The sequence below is a fragment of the Copadichromis virginalis genome, linkage group LG12 (genome assembly GCF_057382275.1).
Source record: "Copadichromis virginalis isolate Kocher_CV1m ecotype Utaka linkage group LG12, C_Virginalis_male_GT1.1, whole genome shotgun sequence".
NCBI lineage: Eukaryota > Metazoa > Chordata > Actinopteri > Cichliformes > Cichlidae > Copadichromis > Copadichromis virginalis.
The window spans coordinates 19,139,765-19,154,311 of NC_140629.1; the positions used below are offsets into that span (position 1 = coordinate 19,139,765).

The following is a 14,547-nucleotide window of genomic DNA, read 5'->3' on the forward strand; positions in this document are numbered from 1 at the left end:
GGGAAAAAATGTAATTAAATTTAAAAAACAAAACACCCCACCCCCCACCCCACCCACACGCACACACACACACAAATGTATAACCTGCTTAGTCTGCGCAGATTCTGATTCCCAATCAGGATGGTCAGCCCCTGCAGTGAATTTTTGTTTTAGGTGTACGTTATGGTGCTGAAATTGTCACGGTTCTGGGTCAGTGTTGACCCAGCATTTTGAGTTTCTTATATTTTGGTCTATTTTTGCATTATGGATTATTTTCTGATGTTCTGGTGCTTTCTTTATTATTATCATTATAGATCTGTTTCAGTTATTCTTGGTGAGGTATCAGTTCTTAGGTTTTGGGTTCTCATGTGTATTGCAGTTTCTGTTCAGTGTCTAGTCTGTCTCTGTGTCGTGTCTGCATCTTTGTTTAGTGGTTTCTTGTTTCCTGTCTTATTGTGAAAGTCTTTGTCTTATGTTAGTGTGTGCAGCTTAGCTCCCCCATCTCGTTAGCCCTGATCTCCCCCAGCTGTGTCTCCCTTCTGTTACCCATTCCCTGATTACCACCCTGTGTATATTAGCCCTGTGTTGTCCTCAACCCAGTGTCATGTCGTACCATCAGATTATGCCTGTGTGTTTTTTGGTCTCAGTGTTCAGTCCTCACTTCATGTTTTGTTTTCTTGCCAGCAATAAAGCTGAGGTTTTTGAGTTGCATTCCGTTTTCCGAGTCCTGCATTTGGATCCTCATCTCTGCCTGCCCGCACACAGAGCCCTGACAGAAATTTCATTTATAACCTTTTGCACATTGTATTAAGCAGCCAAAAACATGCAAATAAACTGTTATATAATAAGCACTTTGATGGATTCTTGTCTTTCTTTGGAGACATTAGATTTACATGTAACCTAGAAGACAGGGAAATTATGAAGCTATTGAGTTATGTTATGATTATTCATTTGTCAGTTATTATATACTGTACAAAACCAGTGTATTGGAGATAGACATCTTTATCTAAACAGGGACTGAAACAAGCCACCTGTGGGTTACCAGTGACAGGTGCTCTAAACCTCTGATCTTTGTCTCACCCAGATATTTTTCTTCTCCACCCAAACACATAGCAGTCCCGATTTTTCTGCAACTAATAGGTGACACATTTTGGTCAAAATGAGGTTGCAGCTTAAATTCATGTCGTAATAAATGTGGTCAAATCAGATGTCATGATGTTAATTTTTAGGTGGAGCCTCCTGTCATGCCCCATAAATCAGTTTATCTGTGATGAGAAACACATCGCTTTTCACTCATCTCTGAAATGCCTTCGATAAAGGACTTTTATTTGACTTGTGAAATGACTAATGAAGACGGTAGTTATTCTGAAGGAGATACTATAGTGGGCACAGTTAATTTCAAACTGACAACAAATGTCAGCATTAATACCCTCACCGTAAAAGCCAAAGGAGACGCAAAGACAAAATGGACAGAAGACATAGGAGATTATCTAATGACTTTCACTTCAAAAAAGAGATATTTCAAAGTGAAGGATTACTTAATTGGTGTAACACTTAAAGGTAAGAGGTTTTACTCTCACCTTTAAAATCTGGCGAGGTTGTTGTTTTTTGTAGAATTTTATAATAAAAGCAGTTGCCCATGAAGTTAAGCGTATATGGAAATAAAGATTTGTACTGAAACAATAAGAACAACAAAAATGTTTAAATATTAAAATAATGTTAATTATAATAAATAAAGTGAGATATCAAGTAATGAAAACTAATGAAAACTGATTAAACCATGCATCCTTTTTGAGATTTGATCCATTTTGAATTTAAATAAAAATAGTACAGTGTAGTAAAAAAGTACAATTGAATATCATAAAATCCATCAATCACAACAGCAAAAAGTATAAAGGTGTAAAAAGAGAAGTCACTCCATAATTTGGCCCACAACCAAAAAAGTTATGTTTTGTGTTTTCTTGCTCCCAAAGACACATGTGTTAGGACAGCTGGTTATTCTAAATTGGCCATGGATGTGAGGAAGATGAAATGTAAGGAATAAAGTGCAGTATGAATGCATGATTACAATTTGACTTGTACTCAAAACCTCTTTTAGCAGTCAATAAAAGTAGACAAGCACTACATAAATGAAGGTATGTGCCTATCTGTTAGTACTCATGCCTTGCACTTGCAAGCACAAGTACCAACTCTGAAAGAAAATCTAAAAATGAACACAATAAAATTAATTGATTCTGAGCTTGTTAGAATAGAATAGAATAGAATTCAACTTTATTGTCATTGCACATGCACAGGTACAGGGCAACGAAATGCAGTTTGCATCCATCCAGAAGTGCTTTAGTGATATAGATATATTACAATATATATTAGCAATAGTATAGATATGTAAGTATATTACAGAAATGGGTCTATTATGGTATGTTATAATGTACACGGTATGAAGTATGTTGTGAATATTCTATAACTAAGTATGTACAGGCTGTAGTGAGTACAAGCTATGTACAGGATATGAACAGGATATAAATATGAAAAAATATACAGAATATGAAATAAATAACTTTACAGAATCTGGGATATACAGCTATACAGAAATGGGAACTATGCAAGTTGTAAACAGTTGTAGGATTAAAGATTATTGAATGTACAGAATGATTATTTACACAGAGCTATACAGTAGTGCAGTTAAGATAAGTGAGGGTGTAGATAGTTTCTACAGAGGCTATATAAAGTGCTAGTGGTTGTGAGTGGTGGTTCACTCCATGTTATTATTATGTGTTTGAGGGTACAGTTGTCCATTGTGGGGGTGTGTATGTTCAGTCCATGAGTTTAACGTGGGTCAGATGTCAGGAGGCAGAGTTCAGGAGTCTGACAGCTGTGGGGAAGAAGCTGTTCCGGTACCTGGTGGTCTTAGTCCGGAGGCTCCTGTGTGATGGGTGACTGGGGTCTTTGATGATTTTCCCAGCCCTTTTCAGACACCGCTTCCTGTAGATGTCTTTTATGGCAGGAAGTGGTGCTCCGGCGATGCGCTGGGCAGTTTTCACGACCCTCTGCAACGCCTTCCGGTCCGAGGCAGAGCAGTTCCCGTACCAGACTGTTATACAGTTGGTCAGGATGCTCTCGATGGTGCAACGATAGAAGTTCACCAGGATGTCTGAGGACAGGTGGTTCTTCCTCAGAGTCCTCAAGAAGAAGAGGCGCTGGTGAGCCTTCTTGACCAGCTTGGAGCAGTTGGTCGTCCAGGTGAGATCCTCGGAGATGTGGACTCCCAGGAACTTGAAGCTGCTCACACGCTCCACAGCCGTCCCCTTAATGTGGATGGGTGGATGTGGGTCAGCATTCCTCCTGTAGTCCACGATGAGCTCCTTGGTCTTCTCGGTGTTAAGCAGCAGGTTGTTTGTGTCGCACCACTCAGCCAGACGATCCACCTCCTCCCTGTAGGCGGCCTCATCGTTGTCACTGATGAGACCAATCACCGTGGTGTCATCTGCAAACTTAATGATGGTGTTGGAACCATCAGCAGGTCTGCAGTCGTGGGTGAAGAGGGAGTAGAGGAAAGGGCTCATCACACAGCCTTGTGGTACACCGGTGTTCATTGTGATGGTAGATGAGCAGTGGTTATCCAGCCGGACATGTTGGGGGCGGTTGGTCAGGAAGTCCAGTAACCATTTGCAGATGAGGGAACTGATGCCCAGGTCTGTCAGTTTCCTGATGAGTTGTGAGGGGTGGATTGTATTGAACACTGAACTGAAGTCTATAAACAGCATTCTGGCGTAGGTGTTGTTGTTGTCCAGGTGTGAGAGGACAGAGTGCAGTGCGATGGAGACTGCATCCTCTGTGCTCCTGTTCTGGCGGTATGCGAATTGGTGGGGGTCCAGGGTGGGGGGGAGACAGGATTTGAAGTGTGCTAGGACCAGCTGCTCTAAGCACTTAGTGATGATGGGGGTGAGTGCTACTGGGCGGTAGTCATTGAGGCAAGATGGGTTGGAGTTTTTGGGTATCGGTACGATGGAGGTGGATTTGAAGCAGGCCGGTACCACAGCGTGGGCCAAGGACAGATTGAATATGTCTGTGAGCACTCCTGCAAGCTCCCCAGAACACGCTCTGAGAACACGCCCGGGGATGCCATCGGGACCTGCAGCCTTGTGGACATTGATCCTGCTCAGCACCGCTCCTACATCGGTGGGGGAGACAGTCATAGGTTGGTGGTCTGGCGTCATGTCTGCTTTGGTTGTGGTTGTGGGGTTCCCTCGCTCAAAACGAGCATAAAAGTTGTTGAGCTCGTTGAGGAAGGAGACATCAGAGGATGCGGGGGAGGGTTTGGTGGTCCTGTAGTCTGTAATGGTCTGGAGTCCTTGCCACATGCGTCGGGGGTTGGAGTTGGAGAAGTGTTCTTCTACCTTCTTTTTATAATGGTGTTTGGCTTTTTTGATGCCCTTCTTTAGATTAGCCCTGGCTGTGCTGTAGGCGTGTGCATCTCCTGACCTAAAGGCGGTGTTGCGGGCCTTCAGGAGGAGACGAACATCCCGGTTCATCCAAGGCTTCTGGTTGGGGTACATGGTGATCCGTTTCTGGGTGGTGACACTGTCTGTGGTTTCGGAGATGTAATCCAGTACAGATGAGGCGTACTGGTCCAGGTCTGTGTGGGTGAACATATTCCAGTCTGTGTTTTTAAATCTGTCCTGGAGCACTGCGTCTGTCCCCTCTGGCCACACTTTAATTGTCCTGTCCTAATTGTTGATCTCAAGACAGATGAAAAGAGAGTTTGTAGGTTCACAAGATTATGGATGCCATTTTAGGGAGCTGAGGAAACATGCAAGTACCACAAATATGCAATTATTCCTAACACTGCTTTAAATGCACGGACTAGTTTCCAAGAAGCACATTTTGTACCTGCATGTTTGTTGTGATTATTTTTTAATTAATGATAAAACGTGAGGGCAATTTTTAATGGTTGCAATGTTTGTAAATGGTTATAATAAATTCCAAAAGTTCCAGTACTGTCTTCCCATTTTCACTTATATTTAATTAATTATGACTGTTATAATTTCATGTCTTACATGACACATGACATGCTATTCTGTGACAGCAAATGTTTTTCCTCTAAAAATGAGTGTTAAAAAACATTAAAAAAATACACTCTTCCTGCTCTCTGAAACATTAACTAAGGATTAATCATCCATTTATTAATGTCAGACAAGCTATTTATAGATTGTAAATTTATCTGTAGTGTAGTTTGTTGGAAACACTTAAGAGGTCATTCTTGACCTTGGTCAGTTTTGACTCTTAAATACTGTGAAAGCATGAAATATGAACTGTATGTAAGGGTTAACTTGTATTTTGTAGTTACTCGAATAGTGTTGCAGATATAAACAAAACACTACATTCAAAGAATATGTATGTAAATATTAATGATCAGCAGTAAACTGTAAATATAGTTGTATGTCTTTTAAGAAGCTGACATTTTTAAAAGTGTTTAGCTTTATCTTGCAGGGACTTCACTTCCCAAAGGGGTCCACACTTTTGAATTCAGGCTCAAACTCCCAGAGGGGTAAGTGGGAATTTAATATTCATTAACATTTTATCTTCTTTTTTTGGCAAATGTACACTTTCCACACTGGTTTTGTTTTACAGGAGCATGCCTTCATCCTTCAAGGGGGAAAATGGAAAAATTGTGTACATGCTTGAAGCAAAGATATCCAAGAGCTGGTGGTGGCCTTCTAAAGTTAAACGAGAGATCAACTTCATTTCCAAGACATTTCAGCAGTTTTGGGAAGGGATGGTAAACACTGCACTGATAAGTGTTAGAAATGTAACGTGTGCTAAATGAAAAGTGTTTGGTATAAAAGAAATCACATTAAAAATCACAGGCAATAAATCATAAAAATCTTCTCTGTCGATGTGGTTTTTCATAGAGTCCACAATCTGGTACAGTGAGTAAAAACATAGGTGGGCTCTCCCGGGGATGGGTCCAAATGTCTGCTACCATTGAGAGGAATGTTTGCACTCCAGGTAAAATAAAGGTTCAAGTTGCACGGCAAATATTGATAGATTTAAAAATGCAGTTCGATGTTCTGATTTGATTTTGACAGGTGAAACTTTATCTGTTGTTGCCAAAATCTGCAACTCCTCTTCAAAGAACACGAGGCCCAAATTCAAGCTTGAACAAAATACAGTGTACCGCAGCAAGTACCACACTAAGAACTCACTGATAATTCTGTTCAAAGAGGTCGGGGCCACTGTCAGTCCAAACTCAGAGCAAACTGTCTCCTGCCAGTTGAAGATTCCTGATGATGCCATCTCCACTATCCATAACTGTGAAATCATCTCAGTTGAATATTACATAAAGGTATTAAACAATTTCTTGGTGACATCACATCCCCTCAGAAATAAAACTGCATTTTTTGTAAACATGTGTGAATAAATATGCTACATGTGAAATGTGTGTCTGAACTATGTATTAATTAGAACACATAATAATAATTCTTTACAAGTTTCTCAATCTCTGACTGTTTCCCAGGTGTATCTGGACATTAGCTTTGCCGTTGACCCAGAGGTGGTGCTTTCACTGGTCATCGTTCCTTCCAGATTTGCAGCCATTCAGCCTGGTGAGGCTGTGGGGGCTTACCCACCTGGGAAAAGGGCGCAGACATAACGAGCTGGGGAAACCATGGAATAAAACACAAGGAAAAGAAACTAGGCATAGGAACTCACAGATACAGGACGGGGACACAGGGGGTAAAGACACGGGGGGAAATCTAATAAACTAAACTGAACAACCGAGGAACCATGGAATAAATAATGAACAAAATACAAAAACACAAGAAAACTAAGAATGCTGGGTCAAAATGACCCAGGACAATGACATTTATTGAGTGTATGCAGGGTAAATTAAAAGAGTAATCTGACATGTTTAATTATAGAAATGTCCAGTAATAGTTGCAACTTTTTATATATTTTGCATATTTTTATTTTGAAAAGTTGTGACTTCCTACTACAGTTTCCTAAACAAAGCAATTATCAACACCTGCTTACTCTGTATAAAAGATGATGTGCCAGCAGCAGAGAAAGGGAAAGAACTGACGGATGCTGGGGGAACTGGTGTGGCATGGGCATGGGCATGGGGAAGGCATTCCCCAGTGAGACACAACAGTTAAAAGACTGGTTGCTGTGATGGGTTCCAAAGCATTTGTCTTAAGACCCCTGCACCTGTGCACTTAATGTACAACAATGGACTGCTAGCTTGATTTTATTTTTTGCTGTTTTTAACTGCCTTTGGCTTTTTCTGAAATTATAAATAAATCAAATGTTTTTAACTGCTACACTGTGTTTTTGTACTCTTTGGCTACCATCCCTTTCTGTTAGCAGCTTTACTCACTGGACTTATTCGAAGAACTGACACAGTGAAAGGTCGGTGACTGATTAAGGAATCATTAGGAGGCAACAATACAATATAAATACACACACAGTACCCCAGTAAACACCAGTGAAGAAGAACACGCAGCACAGATAGAGAGAGGGCTAAGCAGAGCAAGGAACAAGTTGGCAAGGGAGACCAGAGAGGCAGGTGAAGATAGGACAAGCTGAGAATACTCATGCTGTATTGCTGAGACGGTTTCAAAAATAAAGTACTTCCCCTGAGAGACGATTATGGCTTCTTTCTCTCTCCATTTAGGTGTCAATGTTTTTGAGGAGGTTTATGTATTTATTCTGTTATTAATCTGATTGCAAATACATTTTCCTAATCGCTACTCTGGTCTCTGTACTCCTTGGTTGCCTTTCCTTTATTTAGCTGCTACCGATTAAAAAACGGTGTGTTAAAAAAAAAACAAACTTTTATACACCTCTCCCTCTTTTTCACATTGCACAGACAGCCGTTTCTCGGAAAGGCAGCGGTGTTCACTTAAGTTGTTCATCTGGGTTCAGAGCAGCGACCAAACCGCACGCACACATGGTAACGCTGCTCACACAAATCACACAAGTGTATAACCTACTTTTCCCTCATTTACGTATTTTTTGACTTGCAAATGTGGATGACCAAACTCTGCAGTGAAGTTTTACTTTAGATGTGCATTATGGTGTTGAAATTGCACTTATATGCTTGCTTACAATTCTTGAATGAGCAGCAATAACGTAAATAAGCTCTTATGTAACGAGCACGTTATTTATTTTTATTGAAGACATATTTACATGTACCCTAAACTACAGGAGGGAGTATTAACAGATTGTTGAGTAGTGTTATGGTTATTTATTTATTTTTTGTCAGCGATCATATACAAACACAGTCTTCTTAGCGAGATGTATGAATCTTTCAGTACGACCGTGACTTCGATTTAACGAGTTCATGTTCAGCACTATTCAGTAGGCTAGTCTATTTGCTAAACTACGTAAATTGCAATAAGTTTTCAAATGTTTCATTATACTGTATATCATACTTAAATCAATGCGTGGAGCATCTCATCTCTTAACTTTTGTTATTATCTGAAATCATAAGTCACGATGTCACTCTTTAGGCGGAGCCTCCCGTCATGCACCTTAAATCGGTCTATCGGTGCTAAGAAACGCATCGTCTTCAACTCAGCTCGGAAATGTCCTCGATGAAGGACTTAAACGTGACCTTTGAAGCTATCAACGAAGACGGTAGTTATTCTGAAGGAGATACTATAGTGGGCAGTGTTAGTTTCAGGCTGACAAAAGAGGTTAAAGTTAAGAGCCTTTCTGTAAAAGCCAAAGGAGACGTCAAGGCAGAATGGACAGAAGGAACAGGATATTTCCAGATTACCCACACTGCAAAAAGGAGATGTTTTAAAGTGAAGGAGTACTTAATTGCAAGAAATGGTAAAGGTGAGAGGCTTTAACACACTTGGAAGAATGCAAGGGTTAAATTGTGCAGCCGACATAAAGAAAACACTACATTTAAGGAATATAACCTGGCTTCAATGATCAGCAGTAAATTGTAAGTATATCACTGTAGCTCTGTGACAAAGCCGACATTTGCTGACCGTTTCTTGCAGGCACTGTACTTCCCAAAGGGGTCCACACGTTTAGGTTCGGGCTCAAAATCCCAGAGGGGTAAGTGGGAATTTGAATTATTAATACTGTCATACGATGCTTTGGCAAATGCATACATTTCCCACTGGTTTTGTTTACAGGAGCATGCCTTCATCCTTCAAGGGGGTATATGGAAAAATTGTGTACATGTTTGAAGCAAAGATGTCCAGGAGCTGGTGGTGGCCTTCTAAAGTTAAAAAGAAGATCAACTTCATTTCCAAGACGTTTCAACAGTTTTGGGAAGTGATGGTAAACACTGCACTGATACGTGCTATAAATGTGATATTTGGAAAGTGCTTTGTGAAAAAACTCACATTAAAAATCACACGCATTAAATTGTAAACATGTTTGTCTATGTGGTCTGTCATAGCATCCACAATCTGGTACAGTGAGTAAAAACATAGGTGGGCTCTCCCAGGGACGGGTCCAAATGTCTGCTACCACTGACAGGAATGTTTGCACTCCAGGTACAGTAACTTCACGCTGCGCAGCGAGTGTTGATAGATTTAAAAATGCAGTTTAATGTTCTGATTTGATTTTTACAGGTGAAACTATATCTGTTGTTGCCAAAATCTGCAACTCCTCTTCCAAGAACACGAGGCCCAAATTCAAACTTGAACAAAAAACAGTATTTCGCTGCAATGAGTCTACTAAGAAGTGGGTGATGAATCTGTTCAAAGAGGTCGGGGAAACTATCAGTCCAAACTCAGAGCAAACTGTCTCCTGCCAGTTGAAGATTCCTGATGATGCCATCTCCACTATCCATAACTGTGAAATCATCTCAGTTGAATATTACATAAAGGTATGAAACAATTTCTTGGTGACATCACATCCCCTCAGAAATAAAACTGCTTTGTTTCTAAACATGTGTGAATAAATATGCTACACGGGAAATGTGTGTCTCAACTATGTATTAATTAGAACAGATAATAATAATTCTTTACAAGTTTCTCAATTTCTGACTGTTTCCCAGGTGTATCTGGACATTAGCTTTGCCTTTGACCCAGAGGTGGTGTTTCCACTGGTCATCGTTCCTTCCAGATGTGCAGCCATTCAGCCTGGTGAGGCTGTGGGGCCTCACCCACCTGGGACAACTGTGGTCACAAGTTAAAGCAACTTCGCTTCCCCTGCCTTCCACACTGGATTTGGCTCTGAGCCCAAAGTGTCAGGTCACTACCCCACCCCAGATGCTACTCAGCATGATAATATAACAAGTGGCAATTCTAACTAGTGGTCACACGGTGCTACTGCACAGGGGATTTCAGCTCCAGTTTTTAAAGCACCTTTAATGCAACATCCAGGTCCTACTCTGACTACTTTTCTACAGGGGGAACAACCTCCATTATATACGTCCATTTACCAGCATCAAAATGAAACACTGTGAGTGTAAGTGAATGGGCCAAATATTAATAGCAGGGGACACCTCAAAAGTCACAGTTGGGTATGGGTTAAACAGGGTTCAGAAGGCAGAATCATAAAGCTGCCCCCTTCTTGTTGATGATCAACTGGCAGGACAGAAGAGGCCTTCCAGCTGTTGTCCCACAAAGGAATTAAATGTGTTATACAAAAACTGTGTTTTTAATATTTAATATTTTGGAGGGAAAATAAGACTAACTGGACAAATCATGAATGTGTTCAGTTGCAGAAAGTTTCTATGTCCTATACCCTATTTAGACGTAGCTGGCCATATACTATACCAAGTAATCAGAGCTGTACCCCAAAACTGTGACTTTTAAAGGGCCTGAAAAATGGGACTGGGGGTTAAATCATGTGACTGAGCAGTTTTCACCTCTTGATATCAGTAGGGTAACCAGAGACACAAGAAGTGACAGAACAAACAATAAGAGAAGTAAGTGATTTTCCTTTAGTCAGTCTTCTACTCTCTATACTCCACATAACAATTTGTTTAACAACAGACATGTTTTTAATTATAGATCACATTTTTATATTTGTTATTATAATTTTGCTTGTTTTTTCAGTGTTTTGAAAACTGGAATGTAAATGCATTGTATGTTGTTTTAAATATATATAAAAAACAATGTCACATATAATTTGTGTTTATGCTTAGAGATTTGAGGTGAAAGGTCTGTTTAGCAGTGTTATCCTTAGGAGTATGCTGCACTTTACTTTGAAAAATATTGAATTGTTTATGTTGTTCTATGTATGGTGGCATATCAAATTCTTGAGGCAAAACACTTAGCATTACTCCTAGCTTATGGTTTTCGTGATGACCAACATGGTCTCTGTTAAACTACTTACTGTTTTATACTGCAATGCCTTCACTGTCAGCTGAAACAGACTCAGAAGCACTTTTCACATCTGATTACTGTCAATGGGAAGCTTTTGTTTTGAAAAATTGCTGATAAAATCTTATAACTGAGAGCTTTCATTATTAAAATTAGATGTTTCTGAGCACTGTGATCATAGCATGACAGCATCTTGATAACATCCAATAAAATAACTTGATGGATGGTTAAAGGAATAAACTGCCACCAGGTGAATGTCTAAACTTGGATGTATGTGTCACAGTGCTATCAAAGGGATAGAGGGTCATTCCTCAACCTGCACAGCAGCTGCAATGTAATGTGTTATCGTAATGTACATGAAACAAAGAAGCTTTATAGAAGGTTTTTGGTTATAATATAATGATTACTTATTAGTCAAAGCTGAAAAAATCAAGAGTAAAGCCTCTAATATATTGTAGAAAATCAGCGGTTGCCTTCTGTGGTAAAACAGTTATTTCCTAAGATGAATTGGAACAAATTGGAATATTAAAACATTATGAAAATGCAAACGGTTAATTGGATTTTTTGATGAATCCAGGGGGACAAACACATTTTGGCTGTGTGTGATGAGAGAAGAGATTGGTTTGCCCTGAGCAATAGTATAGCAAGTTGCCATAGATAAATGCTGGACTTAAGAAGATTGTAGCATAAAGGTGAGATATATTGCTTTTAAGAGCTTTGAACAGTGGTGATGACCATTTTTACCGCACACAACATGTCAGTAACACTCTGCCATTATATGCACAATTTAACCAAGCAGGGGCGTGGGGAGGGAGAGAGCGAGCGAGCGAGCATGGAAAAAACATCTCGCCAGCACAAAAGTAGCTACGATAGGTAACAGAGAACTGCACAAGAGTTTAGACTCAGAATAAAAACACTGTAAAGAACGTTTTGACTCATCTACACATGTTAGAGCAGGTCGGTCATTGTGAGTGCTTGCATTTATTTATGTCCTTCCGTTTTTGCTCTGAGCTCATAGTTTTCCACTGCTGCCTCTTTGGGAGATGCACCAATGTGTTTTCTCACACCTCTGTGTGTTTGTACATTTCATCATACAAAAGTGGTAAGTGTGGTCAGAGATTTAGGGGGCAGGTTGTTCTACTTTCCATTGTTTGCCTCACTTTTAACACATTTAGGAAGAGTGTTACCTTTTCCATTAAAGACGATCACTGATTTGTTAAGACATTGTTTTTTCTTTTCTTTTCTCCACTTCCAACGAGAGTTACACTAGGTAATAATGTCAAGAATAATGCTACATACTACTTTTATAACATACGTTACGCCCTACTGTGGGAACTATTTAAGAAAAACCATCAAAAAACCACTGAATGCCCACACGTCAACTTGCCCTACATGCGATGCATGCAAGGAGCAGTTAGGAAACCACAATAACTTACCGCAGCATTTCATCTCCTGTGGGGAAACAAAAAACAAGGTTAGGTCACACTACAGACTGACAGTTGGTTCCCATCTATTGAGCGATACTAACCAGTATAAATACTAAAAACAGCCAGGCAGTCTGAAGCAGCAGTCTGGTGTGAAAATCAGAAAACTGGAATATATTTATAAAAACAATCACAAAGCTCACAGGGGGTATTCCTCCTGCTTTACCAAACTTTACCAAAACTGTCCTAAAGATTAAACACAGCGCTCAATACTAAGCACCATATTGACTCAGACCTAACACTGTTATCTTTGCCCTACCTCTTTAGCAATGGACCACTCTAGTCCAGTCACGCCACCAATCTCAACAAAGGATTTCCATCAAATACTGACACCTCAAATTAAGAAATCCTAACTGCTTGCACTCGCCTATGGGTAGCGCTAACTCCTAGATTCCAGCTCTCACACAACTAATTAATTAATAATCTACTTACAATTTTATCTGTTGGAAATCCACCACTAGATGGAGACAAATAGGTGAGAAAAAGCAAATGTTTGTACTGGATGTTTGTAGAGGATGCTGAGTATTTTTTTATTTAGCCTCAGAGCTTTGTGAAAGTGAGTAACTTGTATGTAAATGAGGAAATATATGTACAACAATCAGAGCTTAGAGAAGGATAATATATAGTTTCAAATGTGGGCTGCGTAAAATGATGTGTTTCTTAGTCTGTATATGCATGCAGAAATGAGTTTTGTATGTGACTCACATATTTATTATATGCATGACTAGGGGAATTTAATTCAGCTGTGTTTCACTGAATCGTGTTTCTGATAAAAGAAACCAGAACATCAACAGTATTGTGATGATCATCACCATTTACAAGTGGTAAGCGCTGTGTATGGAAATTAATATTTTAAGCTATTACATAATTTAGTATTCCTTGACGTTCTTTTACTAACCATTTTGTGCTTGCAAAATTTATCAATTTCGATGCTTGTCTCCATTTTCGAACTGAAGATGTGAACTTAAGCAGTAGATCAATGGCTTACAATGGATTGGACTGTGGAGAGGACAAATACATACATTTGAAGCCTGACAGCATCTGGTATATACACAACTGGGCTGTTTAAAAGGCCATTTGTATAAACTGCCCCTTTAAACAGCCCAGAGGAAGAGACATCTGTGTAACTGGTAGAGTCTAAAAACCCAAGCACAATACTACTACTATTATTATTATTATTATTATTATTATTATTATTATTATTATTATTATTATTATTATTATTAATAATAATAATAATAGTAATAATAATAATAATAATAATAAAGTCAGCAATAAGTAGGATACCTACTGTTTTACCTACATGTTTTCTTAGTTACTGATGTTTAGAGAGGCCACACTTGTTATGGTTCACAGGAGTTGAGGAGTGAGCGATGAAAGTGATGCTACGGTATTTCTCTGCACTGGTTGTTTGCTGCTCTATGAGTTCAGCAGAAGAAGGTGAACCCACAGCTGAGAGTGGTTCCCTAGTGGGTGGGGGGATCATATTTCAGGTTCAATATTATAGTTACGTTCTTCCTAGTCTGAACCTCAGACAAGAACTGGCCAGAAGAATTGAGCTTTTTGAAGTTCTGCTTAGAGAACTAAGACAGAAACACCATCACCTGTATCTCACAACACATCTTAATGATTTGCCTTCTCAGTGTTGCCATAATATTTTCGAGACAGGGAGGAAGCAAAACTGATTAGACTAAACACTAGACGAGAGGCCATCAAAATAAAACGGGAAACATGAGACAGACTAAGACACCGACTTGACACTGAGACCAGGACACATGACTGACAGGGGG

General features: G+C 39.6%; 2 protein-coding genes across 2 annotated transcripts; both read left to right on the top strand.

The window, feature by feature from the left end:
* Window positions 1–1,283: 1,283 nt before the first annotated feature.
* LOC146696842 (arrestin domain-containing protein 3-like) lies at window positions 1,284–7,290 on the top strand. The gene is made up of 6 exons (XM_085475158.1): window positions 1,284–1,539; window positions 5,470–5,527; window positions 5,611–5,758; window positions 5,892–5,988; window positions 6,069–6,325; window positions 6,497–7,290. The coding sequence occupies exons 1-6, from the start codon at window positions 1,284–1,286 to the stop codon at window positions 6,629–6,631; spliced, it is 951 nt and encodes a 316-aa protein (XP_085331284.1). The 3' UTR covers window positions 6,632–7,290.
* A 1,215-nt stretch (window positions 7,291–8,505) lies between these two features.
* LOC146696843 (arrestin domain-containing protein 3-like) lies at window positions 8,506–12,473 on the top strand. Its single transcript, XM_085475159.1, has 6 exons — window positions 8,506–8,820; window positions 8,991–9,048; window positions 9,129–9,276; window positions 9,398–9,494; window positions 9,573–9,829; window positions 10,001–12,473. Exons 1-6 carry the CDS (start codon window positions 8,565–8,567, stop codon window positions 10,136–10,138), a joined length of 954 nt encoding a protein of 317 aa, XP_085331285.1. The 5' UTR covers window positions 8,506–8,564; the 3' UTR covers window positions 10,139–12,473.
* Window positions 12,474–14,547: the final 2,074 nt, after the last annotated feature.